The sequence below is a fragment of the Pinus tabuliformis genome, chromosome 4_2 (genome assembly GCF_031772625.1).
Source record: "Pinus tabuliformis cultivar Carrire ecotype Pingquan chromosome 4_2, CPIR1, whole genome shotgun sequence".
NCBI lineage: Eukaryota > Viridiplantae > Streptophyta > Pinopsida > Pinales > Pinaceae > Pinus > Pinus tabuliformis.
In genome coordinates, this window is record NC_142304.1 from 725593412 (window position 1) to 725618773 (window position 25362).

The 25362-nt window shown below is 36.0% G+C and overlaps 1 protein-coding gene across 1 annotated transcript; it reads left to right on the forward strand.

Moving 5' to 3' along the window:
• The first annotated feature begins 16036 nt into the window (after positions 1–16036).
• LOC149171625 (uncharacterized) lies at positions 16037–17604 on the forward strand. Its single transcript, XM_089427534.1, has one exon. The coding sequence runs from the start codon at positions 16476–16478 to the stop codon at positions 17106–17108; it is 633 nt and encodes a 210-aa protein (XP_089283660.1). The 5' UTR covers positions 16037–16475; the 3' UTR covers positions 17109–17604.
• The last annotated feature ends 7758 nt before the right edge of the window (positions 17605–25362 follow it).

Consider the following 25362-nt stretch of genomic DNA (forward strand, 5'->3'; position numbering starts at 1 on the left):
AGCTTGCATACCTCTGTGGCAGGATTACTCATAATTGACAGTGGGCTTACATCATTGGCTCCTGATTTATCGAGTTCACTAGTGTTTGACATCAGCTTCTCTATTCACACTTAGTGGACTATACTAGGTACCTTGGGGTCCATTTTCATCATTGGTGGATACCCTCTCGTCTGTTACTGATTTACCTCATTGGCTAGTAATCAACCAGTTTCTACCATGTTCGACTCCAACTCACATATTCGCATGGTGTAGATTCGTACCATTGGGGTTATGTTAAAGACCCTAGGTTAAGGAAATTTCACTCTTATATGGCATCCTTTCCAAGTTACGAAGGAATTATGTATCATTTATGTACTGTGAGCATTATTTGGGACACTTTTCTATCTGTCATGTGTCCATAGTCCTACTGATGTATACTATGACATAGATCCACATTGTATTTGTTGGTGGATATGCTTTATCTATTGAGTCACATGGATCCACTATGTATGTCTTCATGGCCATGTTCTAGAATTTCAATTCATGGATTTGCAGTGTATTTAATGGCATCCATGTTCAATATTTTCTTCTAACAGAGCATGGGTATGCCCACCTCAGGGATGTTATCAACAGTGTTGACACTTCAGCATTTGAGTTCCTCTAATCTAGCTTTGTATTCTTGTCTCCTTCCTCCTATTTTGAGCATTGAGTATTATTGTAATGCATTTTGGCCATCAGTTTCTCTTCTAACCTCATGCATTAGGGGGCATTTGTTATAAGCCTATTTTCCTCTCCATTATTTTGAGAGAAACCTAATATCAACTTGCCTCAGTTGTTTTAGTTAAATGCATCCTTTTCACCCTTTATTTTACTTATGTGAGATTTATCCCATGTTAAAAGGGTGAAATTACATAATTGAGGAATATATCATAATTAATTTTCCAAAAGATTATAATTATGAGAGAATAATTATTTCATAATTGAGATAATTGAGAAAAAACTCATAATTGTGAAAAGGTTTCTATAGTTTGTCACTACCAAGGAGATCAACTTGACCCACTTGTGTATGAGTTGGATAGGGGTCCATTGTTGTAGAAATTTCCTAACTTCTCAAGCCCCTAGGTGTTTAGATACATTCTCCTCAAGCATAAAATGAGCATATATAATCTCACCAAGAGGAAAGGCGTCAGGTGGAGAGTATCCAAACTATAGCGCAAGAGCTCTACTATCTTGGGAGACGAGACCATACTGCAAGTTGGAGGAGAGGATCTTATTTTTGGAGGACATGATCTTATTTGTTGAAGGTATACATTTTATGTACTTCCATTTATATGGTTGATACAAATCTATTTTCCTTCCCCTTATAGCACTCTTGCAATAATTTATATGTGTGATTTCTAGATGTTTTGAGCTTATGATCTTCTATGGAAGATCACTTGTTGTCTTTGTTTGGTTGTGTTTTTGTGCAGGCTTTGGATTAGGAGCAGATGAAAGATATCGCTTGATTGGAGTGCAAGGATTTTGCATCAGGCTCAAAAACCTTCACCAACCTGTGAGGAGGCAAGGTACTTGCTCATACTTTGTAGCATTAGAAATTACATTGAGGCTGCATGCACGACCATCTAGATTGGGGATTGATATTAGATTGTCTCAGACATTCTCTTTTGTTGTCTGGTGATCTCAACTAGGCATAAGATCATGGAGAAATATCTCCTTCCATAATTAAATCCAACAGGTGCCACTCCCCTTAAGGTATAAGTCAAATTTGACATTCCCATATTTGAAGGCCAAATAGATGCAGACACCATAGATAGATGGATAAATTTTTTGGAAGGATATTTTTTGGTTCATGAATTTTCCAATCAGGAAAAGATTAATTCTGAACTCCTAAAAGTCGCCCCCCATGTCAAGGATTGGTGGGAAACCTATTATGAATAGAAGGATGAAAGGTAACCCTCACTGTTTAAATCTGCACCCACTTGGAATTGTTTCTGGGTTTCCATCAAGGACCAATATTACCCTATGAGGAGCTATGAATATAAATACATAAAGTGGAACACACCACACAGGGAAGGGACCAAGACATGTTGAAGTTTACAAATATTTTTCATACCCTTCGCACGAATTTGGGTATCAAGGATTCTGAGTGGTATTTAGTACTCAAGTACTGCGACAATCTACACAAGTACATCCAAGATGAGATGGAGTTCCTGGACATCACTTGGCTTGATGAAACCTATCGATACACTATCAAGATCAAGTATAAATTTAAACAGAAGAAGAAAGACTTTGGATATATGAATCTGAAGCAAGCGAAATGCACCAGCAAACCATAGAACAAAGGACAAAGCCAAGGCTGGGCAACCCACAACAACCTGCCGAAGCCATAAGAAAATAATAATACCACGAAGACAAAAAAGGACATAGGGAAATGGTGTGAGTTCCATAAGAACCCCACTGAAAACAAAAGTGAGTATCGAGCCAAGCAGTCATTGGTGGTTGACTTGAAGACTTGTGAATCAGATGCATGTTCTAACTCTGGGTCAAAACCCAACAAGAAGAATGACAAAGGGAAGCAGATTATTGATGCGGAGCCCAGTGCCATCATTGTCACCCACAAGAGCCAGAAAATTGATCCCAAAGATCCATAAGAGGGGGAGCGACTCTTCCACTCACAAGTGTGGGTGAAGGGTTCCCCATTGCAGTTCATTGTCAACAGCAGAAGCCAAAAGAACCTCATTTAAGCAGAGGTCATGAAACAGTTGGGCTTATCAACCACACCAAACCCACCACCGTACACCACCAGGTGGCTTCACCAAGGATGAGATCTTCGCGTTAGCCAATACTGTCTCCTTCCCTACAACATGAAGCCCTTCACAGATGAGGTATTGTGTGATGTTTCTCCTCTTGAATTTTTTTATGTATTATTAGGCCAACCATACTTATGGAAGTGTCATGTTGTGTATGAGCCTAGGCCTCACACTATTATTATTTCTTTGGGAAATAAGCTATACAGGATACTAGAGGTAGCATCGTGTACCACAACCTCTTTGATCTCTGTGAAGCAATGTAGTAAGATCATTTCCTAGACTAGGAAATTTGTCTTCCTTACGATTCACCCTCAGGGAAAGAAGAAGATCATGGCCTAATCCAAAACCTCCAAACAGGTCTCCTCCGTACGGCAACAACAGATGGACAAGGTCATGGAGGAGTACAGAGACATCTCCACCTCACCCATAGGGGTACCCCTATACTGTCAGGTCAAGCACTCCATCGATCTGACCCCAAGCACACCTCTACCCAATCGACCGATACATTGACACTCTATTTTTGAGGACGATGAAATTAAGAGGCAAATTCAGAAGTTGTTGCAGAAAGAGTGCATCAGGAAAATTTTATCACCCCATGGGAGCCTGATCATGTTGGTATAGAAGAAAGAAGGCACCTAGAGACTCTGTATTTATATCAAGCATTGAATAAGATAATTTTCCAGAATAGGTATCCAATCCCACAGATTGATGACATTTTGGACCAGCTCAAGGGAGGTAAATATTTCAGCAAGATTGATTTGAAGTCTAGTTATCACCATGTGTCAATCGAACCCTTTGATGTGTGGAAGACTACCTTCAAATCCAAGGAGGGCCTTTTCAAATGGTTGGTCATGCCTTTCGGGTTAAAAAATGCCACGACAAACTTCATGAGGTTGATGGATGACATCTCGTAGCCCTTCACCAACTAATTTGTGGTAGTGTATTTAGATGGCATCTTGATCTTCAACTAGAGTTGGGAAGTGCACCTACACCATATTTGACAGGTCCTCAAAACCTTGCAATTATTTTATTAGGTTATTTTATTTAATTTTTTGCATATTGATAGTAACATATGTAGGTCTTATTGTTTTCATATTGATATTGACATATGCAAGGTATGTTGGCCTAAGGTCTTCTTGGACATTAATTGACAATTCATGATTAAGTCATTAGATGAGATTTAAGAATGGAAACCAGTCTCATTTGATAATGAAATTATGATTCAAACTAACAAATCTATGTATAAATAAATCTACTGTAAGCAGTCCCTACTATGTGAAACACTATTAATTATGCATAGAGGTTTTCAATATAATTTTCTTGATACATAAATAATAGTGAATATTTTGAGCATATATATGGTATATTTTCATGGATTAGATGCATACCTCTGATCAAGCTTTGCCTTTGGGGGTTATATAGCTAGTGAAATGATAGTGGGTAACATTTTCAATTGATTGTGTATGTGTCCTTTTATATGTTTATAGTTTTCATTTTTTAACTCGAGACAACCTGTTACTCAATTATGATGGAGATTAACTTTTTCATGAAAATAGACTTAGGAAAAACCTCACACTATTGAATTCGAGCCTTATCCATATTAGAAGCTCAATTTGTTTGACCATGTGGCCCTTTTCAATTCCTATTTTTTAAAATTTGAAAATAAGATATTCTAGAAATTAATTTTTGGAGGAAAATGAAGAGGCAGAGGTGACTATTAACTTGGTCACTTAGCTTTCAATAAAGGAGGGGGATTTATCTCAAAAGTGGATAAGGAGAGAGAAAGTATACCTTGGTTGTATTGTGACATCATATCTAAGTTCATTGTCTCAATCTTCAATAGTTTCATAGTACTAGCAATAAAAGGTTTGCTGCAATATAAGGTCCAACACAAGTGTGAGATAAAAGTTGCTAACAATAGTTGGTAGGTTATAATATAAGTTTTGACAATAGGGTGAAAGCAAAGTTTCTGTACTTTGGAGCTAAATTCTCATAAATATCCTATTTACACAAAACCATGCTGATTATTGGGACTATTTGGGTTAGTGTTGGCTATACAAAAAACTTCATTTATAAATAAATATCTCTTAGAAACATTTTCACTTATCCATCTTTGTGTATTTTATTCTTTATGTTATTTTTGTTGTTTTAGTTTGGAAGAGCTGATAATATATTCATATATTTTCTATACATATATATGTTTTATTTAATAATTATAATTAGTTATTACACATATATAATTTATTGATATTAACGATTAATTGGTTGATTTAATTTTTTCACATGGTATTGGAAATCTGATTTCTACATTCTAACATTATTATAACTCATATTACTAGCACTGTAGTGTTTATAAATAATTGGTAATTAATATAAATTTTACTTATAACCATTAGTTGATATTTTTACATTATAATTTAATTTGCATAGCTGTTTAAAACTATGTCAGTATTCTTGAAAAGTATTCAAAGAAAAAAAATCACAAACAACATGCACTTATTTACACTATTAGATAATTAATACCCTTGAGGGAAGGTCTCTACGAATTTGTTTAACTAGCGTAGTTAATCCTATAGTTAACAAGTGTTAAACTTTAAACAAACCTTACTTTCCATCCCTACTTTAACCTTGAGAATCCTACAAGGGTGTTATTAGCCTCTACCAAGGCAGGACTCTAGCAATGGGTTTTCACTTTGACTATTATCACTTTAGCTTTGTCTTAACCAAAATGTACATAATGTTAAACTTTAGAAATAAATAATGTATTTGTATTATATAATTTAAAAAATTGATTTGTAAACAGTTGATTAGACAAATATTTTGATGTCTTATTTCAGCCTTAACACCATCTATCCATTTTGTAACAGTATCACTGATAAAATATTTTCCATAATAGTAAGAGGGCATTATTCATGGATGTTGTCTTCCCTATTAACTACATTTACACACTAGGTTGATAACTGCCTCAATTTTTTTTGTATATTGTCTCCCATACTATGTCGTAACTAACCATCTTGGCATAAATTTACAGATGAGAAACTCCAAGATGAGAGAAATCATGTATGCCTGGTGGGGGAATGCATGAAGATGGGTTATACTTTTGGGACAAATGTGGCTATGAAATTTAGAAAATTTACTCTTTTACATAATTGAAACCCTCAAAATTCATATAAGAATTGTGAATTTTGGTACGGAGTAAAATGATAATTTGTGGAGAATTATGTTGTTGTCCTAATGATATTTAGAAAAAAAAAACTACCTCCTATAATCTGTCAAACTTCCATTAAATAAATGCTTGTCCTTGCAAATTTTTGCACATATTAAGATTTATGTGTGTGTTCACGTAGCATAATTTAGTCTAAAATGTTTAAATTCAATATATATATATATATATATAAGAATATGATCTGCACATAAAGAACTAAGTTATGCATATTAACACTTTTATATACAAAATTATATTTTTTATTATTTTTCGAAGTTAGTGAAGTAATATTTCAATTGAATTTTGCAGACACATGTGTTCACGTAAGATTTTTTCTACTATTTAAATAAATTCAAAAACCAAGAGTACCCTTTTGAAGAGGACTCGTAAATGAAGACATTTGTATTTTTTGAAATTTTTGGTTTTGTATATTTTATGTTATTGATTTTTTATTCATCTCCTTTGAAACTGTCCAAAAATTTTTTAAAAATTATGTTTAAAAGAAATTAGATGAAAAATATCATATAAATTTGAAAATTTTAATCTCATATGCCATTGGATAGATGATTTCTTCACAAATCCAACATGATCAACCCTGCCACTTAAGGAAAAATTTCTCCTGAAGTCTACTAGGGTGCAAAATGATGTTGCATAGAAATCTACAGAAGGAGTGCTAAAACTATGTTTTTAAGTTTTTAACAACTTGATCAAGAACTTAAAAATCTTGATTGAGTGCTTAAGGTAAAATTTAATATAGATCAATCAAGGGTTTTGTTGACACCTAATCATTGGGGTTGGGTGTATATATGTAAATAATGTAAATAGTAAATAATGGAGAATAATAATATGAAGATACACTGGGAGGTGAAGTCTAAGAGTCTCTCCCTCCTTGTATATATCTATGAGAAATATTAATGCATAGACACATATCATTTGTGGAGTTACCTCTTGGCCGGACATGGTATCAGATCCAGCCCCATTTTAGCTTCCTTCTACCCTTGTAACCCCTATTCTTGTCATTATTTCTTGTCATATTCTGTCATATGTCCCTATTTTCTATACGTTTGGACATAGTGTTCTCTCTCTTATGCACTGAACAATTTGATGTGTACACTACTTTGGGTGTTGGAATAAACTGGAAGTTGTATGTACGTGAACTATGTTGCGAATTGTTCTCAGTGTGTTTGAGTCTGGTCATTCCTACAATATGTTGGAGACCGTGTAATGCATGGTGCATAATCATGGTGTGGCTGCTCAGCGTGGCGCGGCTGTTGGTGTGTACAACTCTGATCTATTGGGCATTGGTATGTGTTCTGTTTTTATTCAAATGTTGCATTGTCTTTGAAGGTGTTTTGATGGCCGTTGAAGTGAAAACCATGAATGCTATGTATAAATCCTAGTTTATAAGTGTTTAATACCTCCCCTCACACTGCTCCATACCTCATCTCCTCCGCAAAGTTTACACCCTTCATCGACCGATCACTTTTTCGGAAACCTAGTATCTTGTGGCATCCATACACTGCTTCTTTGTAGGTGGCATGAAACCATTACTCGTGGCTCCCTTCTGCTATGTATTCCATGTTGTGGCATCGCTCCTCTGCCATACCATTGCTCCCCTCCCCCCTACTCTGGTCTTTCCTCTTGGTGGCTCCGATTTACGTTACTCCCACACAGTGATATGAACAGTGTTCGTTATATAAACCCCCTTACATGGTATGGTGATATGACTGTTGTCCTTTATATAACACCCTGACATGGTATACCTCCCACCATACTGCCTCTATGTACCACTCCCGATTTTATAAATGTGGCTTTAATAAATCACTACATACCTATGGCTTCCAGCATACTGCTCCACCATACAACTCTACCATCCATAAATCTACCCTCACTTTTTTTTCAACTATGATATATGCGATATGCAATTTTGTTAATATATGTGTGTTAATAAAGTCTTATACCATACCAGCTCGCTATACCATTGGTTACAATACCACTGGTTTTTCCCTCCCGCTCCTATGCCTCCATCACCATATGTTGAACGATTTCTGATTACCTATCTAGCTAATACCTCCCCCATATAACCCCTCCCCTATATAACCCTCCCTCCTTACATAATACTTCTACTACATATTTATATCATATTTGTAACTTTTTTTTACAAAACTACAACTAGAAGTGCAATTTCTTACAACATATTGGCAATAGAAGTACATTTATTTTTACAATACACACATTTAAAATCTATTCATTAATATCTATTGTTGGAGTAGTTCTCTTGGGAAAAGAGAACTATCCTCAATGATCAAGGAAGATAAAACACACTCTCATTTTCAATGAGTTGTGGAAAGGAGTTTGTGTCAGAGAAGGAGATAATGAACTTGCAAAGCCCACCTCAAATAAGTAGATCACCATTTGGGAAAACAAGAACAACAAGGCTTATGCCTTGATTGCATCATCTGTCAATGAAGAGGTAAGTCGCCATATTTCACCATTTTAAAATGATTTTAAAGCCTTACAGAAGTTGAAGGAACTCTATGACTCACACTCTGAACTTGAAGTTGTCCAATTAATGATTAAATTGTTTAGTCTTGAATTGAAAAATGATGATCCTCTTGTTTTAGGATCATAAGTAAGATCTATTATGCATGATATCAAAACCACTGTTGTTCAAATAGACCTTCCTCTAATAGCTTTTGTCAAGGCACTATATCCCACTTATTCAAATTATCTTGAGTCATTGAAAGCAAGTGGAAACCTTAAAGAGACTACCTTTGATTCCCTTGTGAAGAAATTTGTTGAGAGAGAGAAAGCTTTTGGGAAGAAGACAACTCCTCAGTCTTCTGAAGAAGTTGTGTCTTTCACATAGGGAGAAAAATCATGCTCAAGATTCTTCTAAAGGAAGAGGTGGTTGAAGATGAAGAGGAAGAGGAAGAATAAATTTCAGAGGCAGGGGGGGTAGACACTCTCAAGGAGAAAAGTGTGATCTTCATTGCATACGTTGCAATAGAGATGGACATGATGCATATATATGTAAGTTTCCTTGGGAAAGAATTGAGCAAGAAAGAAATCAAGCCAAAGGTAAAACCAATGACAAAAAGAAAATTAAAGCACCTGAACCCACTCACTATGTTGTGGCACATTGTAATATTGGAGTAACTGAAGACTTGTTTAATGCTTCACTTGCTTCTTGGAAAAATGAATGGTTGCTTGATTCAAGAGAAACTTGCCACATGACCTTTACAAGATATTTTTTTGAAGAATTTACTAACAATATTGATGGAGTGGTATACTTTGCAGATAAAACAAAACTCAAGCCATTAGGGCTTCACACAACTAAGCTCAAATTTCTTGGTCTTACAGACTTTCTTCTACATGATTTTTTATATCTCCCGGAGCTGAGAAGAAACTTGTTGTCCTTGGTCCACATCCAACAAGGACACTCCATTCATATGTTTTATGGCAAGGTTGAGGTTAGAAAAGCATCATATCACTCACTTGTCATGACAAGGATAGAAGAAGAAAGACTTCTAAAGTTGCAAGGTACCTTTGCTCATGCACAAAAATTCTCATACAATTCTCATTATGATGAAGGTGCATTTCCATCAAGTCTTTTATGGCATGCTAGATTTGGACACTTGAATTATGACAACCTTCGTATGATGAAGGAAAGTGGTGTTACTCGTTTGCCTACAATTCCTAGGAAACTTAAGTAATGTGATGCTTGTATCTTAGAAAATCACAACAAACAACCTTTTCATTATTCACATTCAAGAGCAAATAGGAAAATTGAACTTATTCATTCAGATTTATGTGGCCCAATGCCCGTTCCTTCTGGAAATGGAAATAAATATATGATGAAATTTATTGATGACTACTCTAGAATGTATTGGGTTTATTTATTGAAGAGAAAATCTGATTCTTTTAAAACATTCAAGAAATTTCATGCATGGATTAAAAATGATGCACAGTCTCATATTGGCTCTATTAACGCTGATAATGGAAAAGAATACACTTCAAATGAATTTGAAAACTATATTCACCAACATGGGATCAAACATAAAAGAACTGTGCCTTAGAATCCCCAACAGAACGGAGTAGCTAAAAGAATGAACAAGACAATATTATATATGGTACGTTCCATGATCTTTTTCAAGAATGTAAAATTGATGTTTTGGGTTGATGCAATTCTCTATGTTGTGTATGTAAATAATAGATGTCCATCTAATGCTATTAGAAACAAGGCTCCTTATGAAATGTGGTATGGCCACATTCCTTCGGTAAAGCATCTCAGGGTCTTTAGTTCCACCTGTTATGCCTTGATACCAAAGGAAAAAAGAAACAAACTTGGTGCAAGGAGTCGTAAGTGTATCTTCTTGGGGTATTCAAATAGCTCCAAAGTATATCATCTCTATGATGAAGTTAATAAGAAGTTTGTTGTATCTAGAGATGTAATCTTTCTTGAATCCTCCAAAGATGACAATGTTGTTGAGTGATAGCTTGATCACTTGGATAGATTCGAACATCGAAAATCATTTCAAGAATTTGATAATTAGATTCCACATCTTGAAGGGGGAATTCCTATACTCGATCAATATGTGGAATCTTCTTCTGAAGCACTCTCTTTCCCACATTAAGCTCCAACCATTGATTACACTTTGAGTGATGTGATTAACAGAATTGGGAGAATCAGTCTTGAATTAGTCCCAACTCAGTCAACTGAGAAGCCTGGGCCATCTCAGAAATGTGCTCCAAAATGGGTGACAACGACACTCGACAGTGTTCATCCTGATGGGGTTGGAAAGAAAGGAACAAGAAATTCAACTAGGAAAAATGGATGTGATGTAGATTATTCTGATTCACTTGTTGATATGGATGTTTCTTATGATTGTGAACTAAATTTTTCTATAGATTTTGAACCAAATTCCTTCAAAGAAGTCGCTTCTCATGATAAATGGAAATAAGTGATGCAAAAGGAGTATGACGACTTGATAAAGAATGGCACTTGGAATTTGGTTAATCCTCCACTGGGAACAAAATCAATTGGTTGCAAGTGGGTATGCAAGAGCAAGTATAAAGCTGATGCCTCACTTGACAAGCACAAAGCAAGGCTTGTGGCCAAAGGTTTTGCATAGAAGGGGTCAATTATGAGGACACTTTTTCCCCCACAACAAAATGGGCTAACATTCGGACACTCTTTGCCTTGGCAGCTTAGAATGTAAAATGGATGTAAAAACTGCTTTCTTGAATGAAGATCTGAAAGAGAATTTTTTCATGTCACAGCTAGAAGGATTTGTTGTGAAGGGCCAAGAACACAAAGTATTAAAACTTGTGAAATCCTTGTATGCCCTCAAGCAAGCACCACGAGCCTGGTATGAAAAGTTAACTGATCATCTTCTGAAACTCAACTTCAAACATTATGTTCTTGATGATGCAACTTTGTTTATCAAGAAAGTTGAAAAAACAGTTGTATATCTTGTGGTATATGTAGATAATCTTTTGATGAGAGGGAACAATGAGAGCTATATTTTATCCATAAATAAGGAATTGAGGAAAGGTTTTTAAATGACAGACTTGGGCTATTTTCACTACTATCTTGGTATTGAACTAACTCAACATCCGAAGTCTATATTCCTCTCTCAAAAGAAGTACATTGGAGATCTATTGAACAAGTTTGGCACGACTGAGTGCAATCCTTTGACTACTCCAATGGAACAGAACTTGAAGCTCACATCCATTGAAGGGAAAGAATTTGAGGATGCAACAGATCTGAAAGATAATTTTTTCATGTCCCAGCTAGAAGGATTTGTTGTGAAGGGCCAAGAACACAAAGTATGAAAACTTGTGAAATCCTTGTATGGCCTCAAGCAAGCACCACGAGCCCGGTATGAAAAGTTAACTGATCATCTTCTGAAACTCAACTTCAAACATTATGTTCTTGATGATGCAATTTTGTTTATCAAGAAAGTTGAAAAAACAGTTGTATATCTTGTGGTATATGTAGATTATCTTTTGATAAGAGGGAACAATGAGAGCTATCTTTTATCCATAAATAAGGAATTGAGGAAAGGTTTTTAAATGACAGACTTGGGTTATTTTCACTACTATCTTGGTATTGAACTAACTCAACATCCGAAGTCTATATTCCTCTCTCAAAAGAAGTACATTGGAGATCTATTGAACAAGTTTGGCACGACTGAGTGCAATCCTTTGACTACTCTAATGGAACAGAGCTTGAAACTCACATCCATTGAAGGAGAATAATTTGAGGAGGCAACAAAGTATATATAGCTTGTAGGAAGTCTCAACTACCTGAATACTACCAGAATGAACATTTCATTTATTGTTGGAATCCTCTCCAGGTTTATGAAAAATCCTTGTGAGAGAAATTTATTTGCTGCAAAAAGAGTTCTAAAGTACTTGAAGGGAAGTCAAGACTTTGGACTCAAGTATACACAAGTGGGCGACTTCAGCTTGATTGGATACTCTTATTCAACCATCGATGGAAACAAAGAAACTGGGGCATCTACTTCAATTTATGCTATGAGTCTTGGATCGGGAGATGTCTCTTTGAGATCACACAAACAATCAATTATAGAAAATTCCACAACAGAGGAAGAATATGTGGCAACAACTGAGGCAACAAAGGAAATTGTGTGGCTCAGGAAAATTCTGGAAGATTTGTAGGTGAAACAAGTGAATTCAACTCCACTCATGAGTGAAAGAAACTCTGCAATAAAGTTGGCCAAGAACCCAAAGTTCTATGATCGGACGAAGCACATAAATACAAAATATCATCTGATTTGACATTATGTTGATGCCAAGACAACTGATCTATGCCATTGTTCCACTAATTAGCGAATTGTAGACATCTTCACCAAAGCGCTTGGAAGAGAAAAGTTCGAAAGGTTCAAAACTATGCTTGGACTCACTGATATCCCTTCAAAGTAAAGGGGGGAATGTTGACACCTAATCATTGGGATTGGGTGAATATATGTAAATAATGTAAATAGTAAATAATGGAGAATAGGAATATGAAGAGACACTAGGAGGTGAAGCCCAAGAGTCTCTCGCTCCTTGTGTATATCCATGAGCAATCTTAATGCCTAGACACAATTCATTTGAGGAGTTAACTCCTGGCCTGACAGGTTTAACAAACCCTCAATCAAGCTCTTAACATTGTTAAACAAGGGCTCAATCAAGCTATAACTCGATCAAGCCCTTTGAACAATAAATTCCCTGTTGCTTTTTCAGCAGGAAGATTAAAAAAATAGCTCAATTGAGCTCCTATGTAACTGTGGGTTACATAGGATCTCGATTGAAGTTTATTTTTAAGCCCTTAAACAACTTGATCGAGCTCCTATGTAACTGTGGGTTACATAGGATCTCGATTGAGGGTTTATTTCTAAGCCCTCAAATAGCTCGATAGAGCTACTTTTTTCTCCCTTCCAACTCGTGCGCTTGCCAAAAAGTGTAACCCATATTCATGCATTCACCCTGGTCTAAACCATTTTAACTAAAGTTTTATCTTTTTAATCAGGCGAATATATTCGAACTGACAAAAACTAAGAAAAACCCAAAGTGGGAAAGAAATCTCCACATCCTCTAACCATGTACAAGGGAGGGCCAAGGTCGAGAGGTTAAAGCCCTTTCCCCATAGTTTCTCTCATGGATTTTAAGTTTGTAATATTTCTGTTTTTTAAAGATAAACCTTTATACAAAGAAATCTCATCTATGTTTGGCTGCTGAAATCAATTGTTCAAGGAAAAATTAAAGATGATGAAGCGGGGTTGCCAAGAAACATCTTCATATTCCTTGCCTCCACACTCAAATCCATGGTTGTCGTCTCTCAATGGTAACTCGTATTTATATATTTGCAATGTAGATGTAATTTACAAAACATCACTTAATTTGTTAATGGAAGAGTTTTGTTTTTAAGGTTTATTTTGTGGCAAATTTCAAAGTTTCAAAAGAGAAACATTAAGCTTCTAGATATGGCAAATAGAAGTAGTATACTACAACATTTCGTAAAAATGATGTACATATTGATGTACCTACTAGCATATATAGCTATGGATTTAGCACAAAATTGGAGACATAATTACAAAATATATCTCAAGCGTTGAACGAAGAATCTAGGTTATTATATGTTAAATTTTTGTAAACATGGAATTTTTTTTTAATTAAATTATATTTTATTTTTTCCAAACAAGGGAAAATCAAGTAAATTTATATATGATTGTTTTCAATTTAATTACATCTCTAAATTCATACCAAAGAAAAATTATATCACCTACTTTCATAAAAATTTGTTGAACAAATACTATACACAACAAAATACCTTGATTTTGAAAATAAAAACATATATATTTTTAATATAATAAACTTTTATTTTTAACAATTGCATTTTACAATAAATTTATAAATATATTGAAATGATTAATATATATTTAAACATTTTTATATTCAAAATATTACCAAAAACTACCCTAGATATAATACTTGTTAAGTGTTAAGTTTGAATTCCATTTTGGGCATAGCAAGTAATACCAAGATTATAAGACAATCTTTGATGCAAGGTTGTCCTAACCATGCATGCCGATTAAAAAAAACTTCAAAACAAGGGGTTTCAAGGTGCAATAATACTACAATCTCAAGGTGAAATAAGACTACAATCTCATATTATGGTAGTGGAACAAAGAACCTACTTACCTTACACCTTTTTCCGTAACCTAATAATCTTGTCTAACCTTAACACGTAAGGTTTGAATTTTAACCTAAATTGCAATCATAAGCCATAATTTTTACCCAACCTTTATTAAAACCTATGCATATTTAAAAATGGAGAAATTAGAAATTACTTATAGAAAGGAATTTATTAATACTTCTCCATTTTACTTATAATCAAATTTTCCCAAAAAAAAATTAAAATGAAAATGAAAATTTATATAGTTAAATGTTAGTTGAAAAGTTCTTCGCTTTACTTCCTTACTTTCTTGTAAAATTCCATGTAATATTTAACTTATATTTCATCACATGTTTTGTAGTAAATATTCCTTACACTTTTTTTATATTAAAAAAAAAAAATCATGGATTTCTCGATTAGTGAAATTGGAAAAAGCTTTTCATGTGTATCACAAATAACACCCATTGCTTAAAAAGGGAAATGTATACTCTAAAGAAAGTTTGAATGCAACAAGTGGGATTGTTAGTAAACACAACATCATTAGTTGGGTGGGATTCATGGTGAAAGATGGAAAACATATTTAAAAGGTGGGGTAATAAATTGGAGAACGACATTTAAATTTCCACTGAGATCGAAATAGATTTCGTAAGTCTTTATTAGGGATGGAGTAGACTCTTCTATATAATTCTAACACCCATCTGTGCCGACATTTAATTTGTCATTATATTAAAAAATATATTTCTTTGTAAATAAGGTATGTAGTGGGAGATCAATTTGTCATTATATTAAAAATATATATATTTCTTTGTAAATAAGGTATGTAGTGGGAGATCAACTACCATATGAGGTATGTGATAAGTCATGCTTAGCCTAATGCTTAAGATAATGTTATTGATAAACATACCTTTTTAGATAAACATACCTTTTTAAGTGGTGCAATTCCGAACGAGGGAATATATATTAATGGACACATCATGGATGATGATAGAGGTTGGAGTGTGGCATTCATTAAGTCGTGGTGAGGTACCAAGATTATTGGAAAATTTGAATGATGACGTGGACGATTATTGCTTAGAAATTAGAGTATACTTCTAGTTCAAACATCTAGAAAAAAGTTGATTTAACACACCGATATATTCAATAATCAACACCTACCCATTGGCAGAAGTACGCAATAATGGAAGTCACAAAATAAAGAATGGAATCCCATACATCTCATGTGGTTCAAAAATCTTTATCCCATACTTGTCATATGGTTCAGGAAAGAGAACAAACACAACACAACTTTCATTTTAAAATGATTCTCAGAAATCGCTATCATGAAAACCAGATATGGCTTTAAAGTGTAGAGGTCCCATTTCGCTCTGAAGTATTCTACTTCTCACACAGTTTTTTTGTGATGATTTCTTCACCAAATTCCAGCGAATACGGAACGCTTGAATGTCCCGTATCACACGCCACGGACCGAAAATTAAGTAAAGTCTTTTTACCGCCATCGTGACAGGGCGTTGAAATTTGTTTTACCAGAGTCTTTCTTGAAATGATTCATCGAAAATTTGACATCAGCGAATGAAACAAAGCTTTTCCCCAATATTTAAATGGGGGGAATGGCGAACGGGAGAATTCATGCCTGGCGTCTGAAATCTTCCATAAATTTCTTTTAAATCCCCTTCCAATATGCCAGAATAGCTATCATCGTTCTCTAATCTCGGCTCTGTTTCTTTTTTTTCCGAAGAATCTCGGCTCTGTTTCACCGTTGCGTTCAGCGTTCGAATCTCGGGGCGGTCTTTTAAATATGTCTGAGACGCTCAGAAAACGCAGCCGAGAGCCGGGGGTTCTGCCGGATTCCACTGATATCCGGGAGCCGAAACGATTTAATGGCGAAGAAACGGACCAGTTTTGTCATCTGCTGCAACTAGACAAAACCCCAGCTGAGGAAGAAGAGTTCGCTCCGAGTGAGGATTTCGTAAGCGGCGTTATGAGAAGCCTGGAGGAAGAGATCAACGCGACATGTTCCACTTTTTATGCGCCAAATTCGGGGGATAATTTGCTGGCCTCCGATATTTCTAACGGCCAAACCCTCGTTTCAGACTCGGGGATTGATCTCTGTTATCTTCTAGAAGCTTCGGATGATGATCTCGGCATTCCCTCAAGCCCAGTTCTGGACTTGAAGGAACAAGTCTGTCAATCTCCCAAGGAAAGCTTGCCCGCCGAGGTTTCCCTGGAAAATCCAGATTTGAAATGCCTCGGTGAAAATTGGAACTTCAAGGACGATTTTGAAAATTATCAACAGTTTGCATTGTATGAAGATCCCTGTGATTTGAGCCAGGTGCATGATTATATGAACAAAGATTTTATCAGCCCAGACCTGTTTTTTGATGGGGGCTTTTCTGCGGCATGGCCATTCGAAACAGCCGGACGCATGTAATCAACGCAATGGCTCATTAGGACTGTATAATCATGTACTTCGATCTTATGCAGAATAGATATGGTTGTAATATTGATGCTCCGAGTATTTCAACTTCAAGAAAATTTGATTCTTTGAATCCGTACTTGGCACATGGCAAACTGTGCAGCACAAGTTCCACCTTTGTTGTCGATTTCTATTTCTAGCATATTAAGAAGTTTTAACCCCACCGTTTGCTTGATTCATGCGGCCATGCCATCGCCCGTTGGTCGTGATCCACTGCCACACCTCATGGAATTAGCAGTGTCAAACCAGGTGCAGATAATATCAATGGGGTGAAGAAAGTACGTTGTCTGCAGCAGTAATCACCAAATGGTGATGGGTGGTGATATGTTAAGCAAAGTTAAATTTTAGGAGAATACAGAAGAGCAAAAAAAAAAAAAAAAGCAATGATGTAATTGCATGTTTTAAATTATGAATTTGGTTTTTCCGATTATAAATTAAAAATATTTAGACATATTTGAATGTGTTTGTCCATTTAACATGGTTACCCTATTGAGTTATCAAGAATTTCTTCATGTTAATTTGCCTTTTTTCATGTCTAATTTCTGTCTCTGGCTTCAAGTTTTAGTTTAGTCTAATTTATTTGGTATATATTAATATATTAACTTGTGATTTTCGCTAAAGATCTTCTCTTAAATTTGATATGGATCACAGAAATCTCAATTCAATAATATTAACTACAGTTTAACAATTATATTTTTAAGCTTGTGGATTAATTAAATATATTTAAAATATAAATTAATATTTTAGTTAATTGTTTAAGAATATTTCCTTGTCTTTAGTTTTCTTATTTTTAATAAAAATAAATTAATATAATATATAAAATAGAATATTTATTTATTTTAATTCATAGTAAAAATATATTTTTATCAAAAATATAATAAAAAAATTAATGTTCTTACATTAATAGTATAAAAGATTAACATTTATATATGAAGAATTAATTATATATTATTAATTTAATTTTTAATATAAATTAATTAAAATATAACTATTAACTAACTTTAAAGATATAATTTATATTTTAATTCATAGTAAAAATATATTTTTACCAAAAATATAATAAAAAGATTAATGTTATCTTTTAATAGTATAAAAGATTTACATTTATATATAAAAATTTAATTATATATTATTAATTTAATTTTTAATAAAAATTAATTTCTAAAATAACTATTAATTAACTTTAAAGATGTAATTTATCTTAGTCTAATATAAGCATTAATCATGATAAATATGTTATGTAATTTCTTGTTATTTTGATTTTATAAGAGAAGAATTACCTAATACTAATTTTGAAACTTTCATCTCAATTCAAACTATCATATTTTTTTCAATTTGTATTGCTATATATATAAGGAATAAAAGTATTATTATTTTATTTCTTTCCCAGAACAAAAAGTGTTTGGTTTTCTCATAATGTTTGACAAGGGCTAAAGATTGTGTGTGATTATGTTGGATGTTGTTCCATGTTCTTTTTAACTTGAATAGAAAGCCATGTTTCACCCATGTAAGATTTGTTCCATGAATATGAAATTTCAAAAAAATATTTCAATGTGGTTGTCATTTAGATTTTTATATCATTTTAATTTGCATTTCTCATATGTATGAATTGTTAATTTTTATATTTTTGCTTTAATTTTAGGTGCATCTTATTTTTTAGGTGCATCTTATTTTTTTTGTTTATTAATTAATGTTATTAATATATTGATTGCAAGTTAATAATTATATTTTAAAGTTGTAGTTTTTATTAAATATATTTAGAATATTAATATAAATTAATAATAATATTTTAATTAATTGTTTAAGAATATTGTATTGAGATTAGATTTTTTTTGCTAATGCTTCTATTTCATTAATCATTAAATAAAATACAACATTTCTCGATACATTGTGGACCAAGGAGAAAACCCAACATTAACTGTAAATGGGCCAAAGGCAAAAGCCCCGACCCCTACAACCAAACCTCACAACTCTCTAAAGAAAAATACTTTGGAAACCGGCTAACAAGAATTTAGAGTCGGACCCGAAGAGGAACACATGTGCCAAACTATAAAGATTTCATATCTGCATAACTCACTAACCCGCGAATCTGTAGAATGTATAATAAGCCGCTTCCCGCCAAGAACAATTTACTTCCCGCCATTTTCCTGACTTGCATCTTTAATCTCAACCGTCGAACCTCCTCATCCGATCCCATGGCTATGGCTAATATCGCTGTGCTTAGAAGCACGACTTTTACCCATAAGGACCCACCAACATGCTTGATCAATCCCATCCATAGATCTGCCTTGCAAGATCCGACGATTGAGGATCATATCGCACTGGTCTACATCACCAAACAATAGCGTGCGATGAGGGTGGTATTCCATCCGACCCCACTACCACGTGGAGCTTGCTGAATGGAATCACTCCCAAATTGGAAAAACCACTTCCCGCTTGCAAGGCCTGCGATCACCGAAAAACCGCTCTGGACGCGGTATTGTGAACAAAGAAGAAAAACCCCTGGTTTCGCGGCCGCCGAGAGTTCCCGGTTTCCGTCCTCTCACTGCATCTACTCTACCTGAACCAATGTGAGCTGAAGCACCCGCCATCCTGCCTGTCATCCAAAAAACCAAATCACCTGTGTTGTTACCTCTAGGAACTACTATGAAAGTATTAACCCAGGTTGCGAAGGTTGACCATTGCTTGCAACCCGCTAAAGACCCGACTGTGAGCAAACTGCTAAACATAAAGCTGCTGAGTCATCTGAACCCCGCCTCCATGGCTCTGTTCCGAAACACCATCTTATCTTCATCTGCTTGGTCGTGACACTTCACTTTTAATCTATTCTGAGGTAGCTCTTGCCAGTTCATCGCAACCCTATTTTCTGTGCAGATCACTCCTTGATTGGCCAGAATATCCGCCAGTTTATTGGCCATTCTTCGCACATGTTTAAAACTGATTGTTCTCAGGCTCTGGAGGTGACTGTGAATCCGTTGAAAGACCTGGATCAACCTCCAGTTTCTTGAGGCTTTTTCCGGCTTCGTACCCCAGCTGATTCTCTTGACCGAGTTAATGATTAACTCAGAATCAACTTCAATAATCACATTTTGGCGGTTATCCTGAACCAGGAAATCTAGACATTGCTCCATAGCCATTAATTCCGCCATATTGTTGGTGGCTCTTCCTAAATGGCAATAGAAGATGAAAATAATACTTCTGTTTTCATCCCTTAACACCCCTCCATGACCGGTCATGCCCAGATTTCCTTTTGAAGCACCATCAATGTTGAATTTCAAAAAACCCTTAGGGGGAGGATGCCAGAAATCTAGCTCAGGATCCAAAATTAAAACCTTCCTATCCAGGCCCTGAGGAATAAGTCCCTGCAACCCTAGCTGACTGAGAATCCTCAATTCTGTTACAGAAGGTGGATTCTTAGGGAGATTTCGAACTATAGTGCCAACTGTCTCCTTAAGCTGTTTTAAGATCTGATCATAAAGGCAATGGGAAGGCTTCTTTACATTCTTGAAGATTCTATTGTTCCTTTCTTTCCAGACATTCCAAATAATGAAGCTTGGCGTAAGGGCCCAAGCTGAGCCAAGAACTTCATTATCCAAAAAGTTTCTTCTCCAGTTGTTTAGGGTGTTGATAATACTCCCTTTGTCCCTATCAGACTATTGGAAGATGGTGGCAAAAGAATCCCACAACCTAGAGGTAAAAATGCAATTGTTGAGAAGGTGCTCCATTGTTTCCTCTTGAGCTTCACAGAGCTGGCATCTGGAAGGCCCCAGGACACCCCTCTTCCGAATGTTATCCCAGGTCAAAATTTTCCTATGCAAAACCAGCCACATGAAGAGTTTAATTTTCATCCAACCTTGATGCCTCCATAGGTTTTGCCAAATCCTATCCGGAGCATGGGAATCTAATTCAAGGAGTATGAGTTTTGCTTCCTTAAGATTAAAGGTACCCTCATTGTTGTTGCCCCATCTCAGCTGGTCATGCCCCCCTAACACTAAAATTTTCCTTTGTTCTAACACTTTCATTAGTGTCTCAGCTTTAGCTTTCAGGGGGCTGTCATCTCTGAAATCAAAGTTCCTCCAGGTTCTCCATTTTCCTATACTGTTGTTTTGATCCCAAAAATCTTTTACCTTGGATAGCCCTTTAGTATCTGCCTCTACCTTGAGGTCCTCCAAGTCCTCTTTTAACAGAATAGGTTCTTGTTTCCATCTGTCCTCCCAGAATAAAGCTAAGTCTCCCTCTCTAATTTCCCAGAAGCTGTTTTCTTGAACTAAGCCCCTGTTATCCCAGGCCTTATTCCAAATGTGTGATCCCTTTATATTTCCATCCATCCTTATGTGATCATTATTTTGCCATGAGCTAGCATATTTTTCTTTCCAAATGATAGCCCACTAAGCCTCTGGTTCTTTTACCCAGCGCCACCATAATTTTGCCCCTAAAACCTTGCTTAGAATCTTAGGATCATCCAATCCAAGACCCCCATGGTTTTTAGGTTTGCAGATTTTTTCCCAGGCTACCAAGGCCCATTTCTTCCTTTCTTCCCCCTTGCCCCAAAGAAAGTCTCTTTGTATGTTTCTGAATTGATGCAAGACTCCTTTAGGTGCTGGGAGAGCTGATAGCATAAAGACTGGGATTGATTGAAGTACAACCTTTGTAAGCACCAACCTACCAGCCAAGTTTAAGGATCTCATAGTCCATTTCCTGGTTTTATCTTGCAATTTATTAATCACCGACTCCCAGATGCTCTTGTGTAATGGTTTAGCAGTTAGAGGAACTCCCAAATATTTTGAGGGGAGAGATTCTCTTTGAAAGCCCAAAATTCTAGAGATGTTCCTCTGAATAGCAATATTAGTATTGAAGAAAAAAATCTTAGATTTGGAGAGGTTAACTTCCATACCTGAAGCCATGGCAAAGTCACTTAGGATTTGTTTATATGCAAGAGCTTCTTTGACTGTGGGGATTCCCTACAGCATGGTATCATCAACAAATTGTTGATGAGTCAAGGCCTGTCCATTGTCAGAGAGTTGGAGACCTTTGATCTTACCAACTTCTTTTGCATGCTTGATAGACCGACCCAGTCCTTCCATCATGAGGATGAAGAGAAAGGGAGAGAGTGGGTCACCCTACCTGAGGCCTCTAGAAGGAATAAAAGTCTCCGAGGGAGAACCATTGACCAAAATTGAAAAGCTGGAAGAAGTAACCAGAGCCAAGATCCATCTCACCCAGTTGTGATCAAACCCAAAAGCAATAAGAACTTTCCTGATATAGGTCCAATTCAGCTTATCATAAGCTTTGGCTATGTCCAATTGCATGATCATTCTAGCCTTTCTATTGCTGGTCAGAGAGTGCACCACCTCATGTGCTTGAATGATGTTATTAAGAATTTTCCTTCCTTCCACATATCCAGATTGTTCCACAGAAACTAGGGTAGGAAGGAGAGGTTTGAGTCTATTGGCTACAACTTTTGATATTATCTTGTAAACCACATTGCACAAAGCTATTGGTCTGAACCTATCAGGGGTTTGAGCCAACTCCTGTTTAGGGATCAAGGCGATGAAAGAGGTATTCAGCACCTTCAAAATAGTTCTATTCATCCTGGAATCTTCTACTACATTCAGAATATCCTGTTTGACAATATTCCAGCAAGCTTTAAAGAAATCTACATTGAAACCATCCGGGCTTGGCGCCTTACCATTCTGCATTTCTTTGAGGACCTCACTAACCTCCTCTTCAGTCACTGGCCTGTTAAGGTTGAAATTGTCCTCTCTAGACACTAGCCTAGGTATATGTCTAGTGAAGTCCCTGATGGAGTGTTCTCTATCATAACAGGTTTCCTTTGCTATGCTTCGAAAGTGCTGAACTAGTACTGCTTCTATTTCTTCATGAGAATTGAGAAGATTTCCTCCTCCGTCCTTGATCAAAGAAATCCTGTTATGAGCTCTATTCGCCATAGTGGATTTGTGGAAAAATCTAGTATTACGTTCTCCTTCTTTTAGCCACTGAACTCTAGATTTTTGTCTCCAAAATATTTCCTCTTGTTTACATAAATTCTCCTAGTCTTGATGATATTTGGTGACTTGATCACTTCTGACTTTATCAAAGCCATCCGTGATAAGGGCTTGGTTGAGTTCCTGCATTTTACCTTCAACAGATTTTTTCTCCTAAAAAATATTGCCATATTCATTCTTGTTCCAATCTTTGAGCCGGAGCTTGATGTGTTTTAGTCTTTTCTGAAGAAGGAACATTCTAGTGCCCTGAATGTTCAAATCTTCTGACCACCATTTGGCAATGTTGCTGATGAAATCTGGGTGGGAAAGCCAGATATTCTCAAATCGAAAAGGTCTGTTCCTGGGGGTACCAATGCCCTGAACCTCCAGTTGAACCGGCCAGTGATCTGAGCCTCCAAAGGGGAGAACTCTTGCTACCATTTCCTTGTCATTGAGCATAAGGTCCTCTGAGATTATGAATCTGTCTAATTTTGAGGCCACCTGAGACTCTCCTCCTCTTTTATTGTTCCAAGTAAAGATACCATTACTCGTTACAATGTCCACTAGCTTCATCTTATCTATAAAAGTTTGAAATGCTGAAGAGTCTTTGCCTAGAACTTTGGTTCCCCATTTTTTCTCCGAAAGTGATTTGATCATGTTGAAATCACCCCCCAAGATCCATGGTATTCCTGCATATATGTCTTTGAGATTCTCCAGAGAATTTAGAAACCTAAGTTTATCATCCATTCTTTGAGGGCCATACACATTCGTTACCAGGTAGGTTTCCTTATCTCCCACAGGTTGAATGACCACAGATAAATAATCCCTAGATGCCTCAGCATCTATTATGCCAATTTTTTGGGGGTTCCAAAGAGTGAGTATACCTCCTGCTGTATTCTCTACTTTGACTTCCAGAAACTCAAATCGATTGAGCCATTTACTATGGATTTCTTTTATTTTTTGAATGGAACACTTGGTTTCCTGGATGAAGATCACATCCAGAGTTGCTTGTTTCATTCTATTACTCAGTAATCTTTGTTTTCTTTTACTACCTAGACCCCTGATATTCCAAGAAGTGAACTTCATAATTAAATATTTGTAAAGGAGTAGCTGGATAGGTCTTTCATCTTACCTGAATCTATCATTAGCTTTCCACATTCCATCAATAGCTCATTCTGCTTTTTTCTGCCTCTTTTCTTTCCTGGGTTTCTGGGTGCTAATCCTGGTGTGGTTTTCATCATTTTCACACCTTCGCTGCCCTGCCTTTCATTGTTTCTTTGCCTCTCCAGCCCTTTGGTCTGGGTTTTCCATATAAACAGCTACTGAACTCTATTGAACTCCTCTGGAGGTAACGAGTCTATCCCTTCTCTGGTTCCTTGATTCAAGAAACCTTCCAGATCTAGGTTCTCTTTCTCAAGAATCTCCTGTAGTTCATGGTCCTCCATTTCCATCTCACTCTGGGTCATTTCATGGTCCATCTCTAGTTCTGCATCACTCATCATAGTTTCTTTCTGTTTATTATTATCTTGTGTTTGTTCACTATCTTCTTCTTTCCCCTCCTCCACTGGACTTCCTCCCTTTGCCTGATCTGCTTTTGTTATACCTTCATCCTCTTCGAGAACTTGGAACCTGTTCTGACTAGCTTGTTGCCCTTCTGATTTTTGTGTCTTTGGCCCTCTTTTGCCTCCTTTTCCTTTATGTGCCACTTTGTGGAAGCTTTCGGTATCCTTCATTGTGTTAGCTTTTCTCTTATTCTCTGTTTTACTGAGAGGGCAGTCTCTGAATAGGTGCCCATGCTCGTGGCATTTGTGACATTTGAATGGAATATGTTCATAATCTACTATTTGCACCCATTCTTCATCAAATACTTCCAAGATAACCTCATCCGGTAGAGCTCCAGAGAGATCCATCTCCACACATATTCTAGCAAAGGAAGTATACTTTCCCCTTCTAGTGGCCTCAGAAGCTTTGACAAAACGTCCTAACTTATTTCCTATGGCGGATAAGGATTCCATTTGCTAGTAATCAAGAGGTAGAGAGTAGAGTCTTACCCAAACCGGGACCGAAGTAAAAGTCTCACGCTCCGGAACAAAATTCATAATCCATGGTCACATATAGAGGCCTGTTGCAGCATAAAAGTAGGGCCCTCCTTCAAACACTCTATCCTTATCTTCAATATTTGCAAATACCATAGTGAAGAAACCCTTAGACCCAAGATGTAGGTC

What these genes read in the sequence shown, in the direction of transcription:
- LOC149171625 (XM_089427534.1), top strand. Translation starts at nt 16,476, where the DNA reads ATGTCTGAGACGCTCAGAAAACGCAGCCGAGAGCCGGGGGTTCTGCCG.